The sequence below is a fragment of the Alnus glutinosa genome, chromosome 1 (genome assembly GCF_958979055.1).
Source record: "Alnus glutinosa chromosome 1, dhAlnGlut1.1, whole genome shotgun sequence".
NCBI classification, from domain to species: domain Eukaryota; kingdom Viridiplantae; phylum Streptophyta; class Magnoliopsida; order Fagales; family Betulaceae; genus Alnus; species Alnus glutinosa.
The window spans coordinates 3540369-3546990 of NC_084886.1; the positions used below are offsets into that span (position 1 = coordinate 3540369).

The window sequence follows — 6622 nt, forward strand, 5'->3', positions numbered from 1 at the left end:
CAAACTAATGATCATGTGGTTTGGCTGATTTGTTATGTTATATATCCTTGTAATTAACAAGGTTTTTTTTTCTTTTTCTTTTTTGTGAAAAAAATAAATGATGAGATTGCAAGATTATGGAAAAAATTTAGTTATTCTTCCACCCAAGACAATCTAGTCCGTTTAAATTATTGATTTTTGCATAGAAGGATGGCAAGCCAAACTCAATATATATTTAATTTAATTGACTTCCCTTATATTTAATGTGCTATCCAGCTTTAATTCATTAAAAAAACATTATCACCTTTAACGCCTAGGATCTTAAATTCCTAATACATTGCTAATTTTGAGCTTATCTTCTCTTCCCTCACATATCGATCATCGATTGATCTTCAACAAAGCTTCCAGTAGTGTTTCCTCCTTGCTAATTTTGGTGCCCTTTGAATATATCTTCCTGAAAAATAAAGTATGAACTCATATAAATATACAATCAATAACGCCTCATCCAAAGAAAGACATACAATCAGTAAGTGAGAAGAGTACTTTTTTATGAGAACAATGTGATCGTATTCTTAAATAAAAGGTTATTCTAGCTACCCAAGAAAACTTTGATTGATGAAGTAAATAAACATATAAATTAAAAGGGATAAAGACATCCGAATAGTCACACTATCTATTGAATTAATGCATGCAGCTTATTAGTCTTAATTAATATCCTAATTAACCAAAAATAAAAAATCACTGAATGTGACTTCTCAAAAGATATTAAAAATAAAGCCCTGAAGCTAGCTAGCTAGGGTCTTACTCATTAAGGGTCTCGGAGGTATAGCGTGAAAGTATGCTTGAAAGAAGTCTTGATTCTCTTTCTGTAGCTCTCTCCACACTGCAGCCATGCAATATAATAACTTCATGATCAAAACATATGAATATATATATATATATATATATATATATATATATATATATATATATATATATATATATATATATATATGAGAGAGAGAGAGAGAGAGGACCTGTAAGTGTGACGACGGGCCTAATGCTTGCATGCTCTGCAAGCGCCTTTATGCATTGGTCTCTACTCATGTGAAGGAGCAAGCATCTTTCTATAAGATGGTGAACCTACAGTTTTTGCCATGCAAATGAGCTATAGTGTCCATGAAACTTTGACCCATTTGGTATCAAAAATAAGGATTAATATGAGATCGATGTCAAGACAAAGCAAAAGATTCTACACCAAATTCTCATCACATATGTGTACTATTATTCTTTTATGCAATTCTGATATATACTGTGCTCGCGCGTGTGTGTGAGAGAGAGAGAGAGAGAGTTTCACTAACCATTCTAATGTAGCTGTGTGGGTGGCAATGTAAACAAGGATAGAGGTGGGGGTTATGGCACATTTCTTTGGAGTAGAATTGGACAAAAACGAGGAAATACATAAACAAATTAAGAAATTAATGGGAATGAGAAAGCAAACAAATTATGCTTTGGTAGAGAAGATATTTGGTGGCTTATATATTGCACAAAGAGAGAGAAAAAAGAATTTAATATTGTTATCCACAGATATCTAAGTGAAGGGCCAAAAAAGCACAAGAAATCCAAACGCTAGATTCACCTCATCTTCAAGAGATAAGAGAAAGCAATGGGCTTTGGAGATTGAAAACTTCGCTTCGATTATGACACTCGATCGTGAGTCGTGGCCACTTGAAGAACCATGATCGATCGATCTTAATTCTTAAGGCGCCAGTACGTGCACCCATTTGCTGCAATTTCTGGGACCTACATTCTTCAAGTGCTATGAATGTGGGCGGTCCCCGGGCTGCTCATCAGGGGCCTCTTCATTTAGCTTAGCTAGCCACCCTTCAATCCCGATACATCGAATCATCATAACCATTCAAATTAATACACGGAGATCCTTGGTGTACAAACATCGATCTGCCACGTCCTCATCTATTTCGATACCTAGAAGGGCACATGCACCTACTTCCACCATTAATTCTATCATTGGATTAAAAATGATTAATATATTTGGCCACAAAAACTGCTTTTTCAACCAAATCGATCATATTATTTGATATCTCTATTGTTTGATATTTCTGCTGTCAGATTGCTTTCATTGATGTTACATGATACCCACTTCACAACTCATCGATCGGTTACCGGCCTATTTGATCTTGCCTACATAAATTAATAACAGCTCAAAACCTTGTTAATCATCACTTTATTTCAAATATTTAAATTAAATGATTAATTTAATCTTTTAATTTATATTTTAACATTTTTCTTTTTATTTGAAACAGGATTCTCTCTATTTTAGAATAATATCTAACCGTGTATATATTGATCAATAGTTGAAGACACTAGCTATCTTGAATAAAGATGGAAATAGAAACCCGTTGTTTCATATTCTTCTTTAATTTACCCCCAATTCCCCGAGAATTAATCTAATAGTGAAATTAGATGAGAAATTTTCAGGTGAGATTTTACTTAAAGTTTGTAATTTATAAAATTATCGATATTTATTTTTCTTGTTTGGATTAACAAGAGAGTAATTTCAAAGTTTTCATGAAATTTTTATTCCAGATTTTCAATCTTCAAATCCTAAGTTCAAATTTAATAGAGAATTTTTATAATATATATATAAGCTCTATTAATATTACATTATCAAACCAGCCCCCATTATTCTTAATACTCTCATCCTCGCTGTCACCACCCCACCCTTAAGAACATCTCCAGCAAAAATAGCCAAAGTAGCTATTGAAAAAGTATAACTCTCTATTTTAACTATTGTTTTTTTATATTCTCTCTAATAGATTCTCTATTCTACTCTCTATTTGCATTTAAATATTATTTTGTATAGAAAAAAAAAATGTGAAAGAAATAGGGAGAGAGAAAAAGAAAAAAGGAAAGGGAGAGAAAATATATAATAAAAAAAACTCTTTCTATTGTGAATAGTAAATAGGCTAAAAAAAAAAATTATTTCACTTATTCTGCTGAAGACGAAAAATGGCTCATAATAGTCAAATTTGACTATTATGAACCATTTGACTATTCTATTGGAAATGCTCTAACTGGATGATCGCAAATTGATGGGTATTACTTAAGGAATTTTTTAAAAGAAAAAAGATTTAAATGGAAGGAACCTTAAAGACACAAAGATATTTCTTTTCATTCAAGTTTTTTTTTTTTTTTTCAAGTAAGATGAGATTTCTATTGTATATCGAGTTGTGGAAAATGGATATGGGCCTAATTAAGCCCGGTCCACCAAACCAAAGTGGGTTCTTTTCATTCAAAGATAAATTGTGGAAAATTCCCCCGTTATATTGTTCTCTTTTCCCGGAATATTGTTTAGAAGAAGAAAAAAAAAAAAAATTGTGGAAAATTCATCATTGAGCCACGTACTAACCCTTTCTTGTGGCTGTGCAAATGTCAAATAATGTGTAGAACACGTACCGTTGGAGTTGGTCACGTTTGATGGGATCTTGGTTTATCAAAGAGGGAAGAATATGAAAAGCCACATCATGAATGATGAAAATTTCACTCTTGAATTAGTTTATTTAACCAGTATTTGATATTCACTTATCATACGCTAGTATATACGTTGTCCTCATCATCATAAAATAAGGGTCTACATTGAATCTTATATTATTCTTGGTTTCACTAGAGAAAGGAAAGAGCTTCATTGTTTGATCGACAAGTAAAATAAGAAAGAAAATATAGAACGAGAAAACATATTTTCTCCCATAGAAAGCTTACCAAGCAGCGTATTTTAAGTGATGAAAATGAGATAATCTATTTTATATTTCAAATTAGCTTTTACAAATCTAATGGATATCATGATCGATTTAATATTGACATATTTTATCAAAATTGGAAAAAGCTCCATGCACAACAGGTTGTGCGCAACCACTCACATTGGTGGAATCCACCTCACATGAGTCCCACCAATGTGAATGGTTGTGCACAAATTATGCATAACCTGTTGTGCAGGGATCAGCCCCCTATCAAATTTGTACATGTATGTCTTTGTAATTTCACTGAATAATTGAATATTGGAATTCACATAATTTAAGTGCAACTGTGCAATCTTAATTATGTGCATATAAGCTATTGGGCACCATTCCTTGTAATCTTTTTTTCTTAATTAGAAAAAAGAAAAAGAAAAAGAAAAAAATAGCTATTGGGCACCCTCCCATTGTAAGTCGGTTTTCAATGATGAGTTTTACCTGAAGTTTGTATAATTTGATATCAATAACAATCATTACGTCACAGGTTCGAGCCACGGAGAGAGCAATCTATGAGATAGAATAAGCGACAATGGACAACAAATTCGAAAGCATAATGATATGTTACGATTCTAATTTAAGCCATGTTTCATATGGTCTTAAATCCAATCTTAATCACAACGCCTTCTTTTTACAAACCAATTTTAATTTCAAATTAAGATGACTTCTACGCTAAGGTTGTAACACACTAACACCACATTACACATTCTTTACGCTCACCGACTCTATTTTTGCCACACGCATTGTCATCTCAATTGAACTTGAATTGATTTGCATTGATGATGATGAGCGTGGCCATTGACAAATTGAGAAAAGCCCAGCGCTGCCCCTACTTCCCGTGTCGTTGTTGGGAGAGGCGTGTACGTCGCCCGATGGAAGTCAACAATAATGCAGGCCATTCGATTAAACTATGCCATCATTGCCCACCCATTGGGCGAGTGACGATAAAGCGCTGCGGTCCAAAACACATGCACATACCACCATTATTGACCTGATTAACTTGTTCTCCACTCTGACAGCGATTTTGAACACTTGGCTGCCCGTTCTTGGCTCAATGGAAGCTAGCTAGAAGATACATATATAGCTAGTACATGCATATCGATTGAACAACCACGAGTGAATCCTTATAACTCACTGGTTAATTCAAACTCTTCTTTTAACCTAGTTTTACCGTTTCAAACTCTTCTTTTAACGTAGTTTAACGTTTCACGTCTACTTTTAAGATGTTCTTCCACAAAAAGTTGCACAATTCACATCAATATATCAAGAAGCATATATATATATATATATATATATATATATATATATATATATATATATATATATATATATATATCAGGCAACAAACATATTTTAATTTAGTGATCGAGATAGGTTCATGAGTCATACGTACGTGTCAAGACCATTCATGATGCTATAATTAACTAAAGCAAGAACATAATTTTCTCCAGTGCATGCATTCTAATAATTTTACATGCAATGCAAGCGTAAAAGCTCAAGGAATCAAGAACGTACATGATGATATGAACAGAGGAGGAAGGCAGAGTAGAATACAAACACAAATTGGTGAAATTTAGCCAACAATATTGATCATAACGTTGCTCTAACCATTGATGTATATATGGTGAAGTGCTTGCAGATACCCATCACCCAATTATATATTAATTAGAGCATAAAAGCGTGAGAGAGAATGGTTAAATCCCACACCGGATAGTAGACACAAGAGTGAGTAATTGAGGAAAGTCTTAACATGCATCGAGAAAATAAAACAAGAATTCTCATCTAGCTTCTCTTATCCTTCTTTCTTTTGAGAGTGACTAGATCTCTCTAATCAGTCATCCTTTTTTCTAATTATCAATTACACATTCCATTTTAACTATTTCATCATCATCCGCACAACACATCCATTTACCATTACAACTCAGAATACAAACACAACAATTACAGTCTTTAAAGTTTAAATTCATTCTATTCATAATTCAAGAAGCCCACTACAAATTATTTTTCTATATATATTAGCTAAATCTTTAAGAGATGGGGCTAAAATTGCGACAAGTGACATTAAATTCTGCTAAAAAGTGTCCCTTTTAAGTGTGAAGCGTGATTAAGTGAGTGAAACATGTTGAGTAAAACATGCGTTTAGTTTTTTTTATCCACCGATTTTAAATACTGCAAGTTGAGTCTTTTAAGAGAGCCTCCTCTTTTATTTTGCTGATATGACACTTACAATCATAACAATCATCTTGAGGCTTATTTTGGGTTAGTGTATGTTACTTTATAAAAGTGTAAAATCATGCTCCTTATTTGATATTTGCATCCAATCTTGATCTAAAGTGTTTTTTGCTTTTTATTCTTTGGTGAATTACTATACTATGTAAATGGTCTCTTGAATTAATGGCTGTAAATATTCAATACAGGTGATAATGTTGCAAGAGAATTTGCACAATGGATCTTGAAAACATGTGATTGCAAATTAGATGATGGTGAAGGTGAAGTGTTGATGAAGATACCATATGATTTAAAAATTCAACATGATACTCATCATATTAATGATATTGTGAATGCTATATATTTACCTTGAGTTGCAAACTATAGGTGCGTTTGAGATTGCGATTTCGTAGATAAAAAGTACGATTTTAAACCAAATCGCATAATATAAATCGTTTGGAAACGGCATTTTTAAAAATTGCAATTTGAAAACGCAGAAAATCTGCTTTTTCAAATCGCATGTAAAATTGTGTTTTTTTTTTTTTAAAGGCTAATTTACAATTTTAAAAGCTAAGCTGCGATTTTACTAAACATGCACTTAACTACGTTCTTAAAAATCACTTTTTCACATCACATATTTTAAAATC

General features: G+C 32.5%; 1 protein-coding gene across 1 annotated transcript; it reads right to left on the reverse strand.

The window, feature by feature from the left end:
* Positions 1 to 213: 213 nt before the first annotated feature.
* On the reverse strand, positions 214 to 1460 carry LOC133858732 (uncharacterized). The gene is made up of 4 exons (XM_062294201.1): positions 1320 to 1460; positions 996 to 1101; positions 785 to 862; positions 214 to 433 (listed from the first exon to the last, which is right to left on the reverse strand). The coding sequence occupies exons 1-4, from the start codon at positions 1419 to 1421 to the stop codon at positions 372 to 374; spliced, it is 348 nt and encodes a 115-aa protein (XP_062150185.1). The 5' UTR covers positions 1422 to 1460; the 3' UTR covers positions 214 to 371.
* Between the last annotated feature and the right edge of the window lie 5162 nt (positions 1461 to 6622).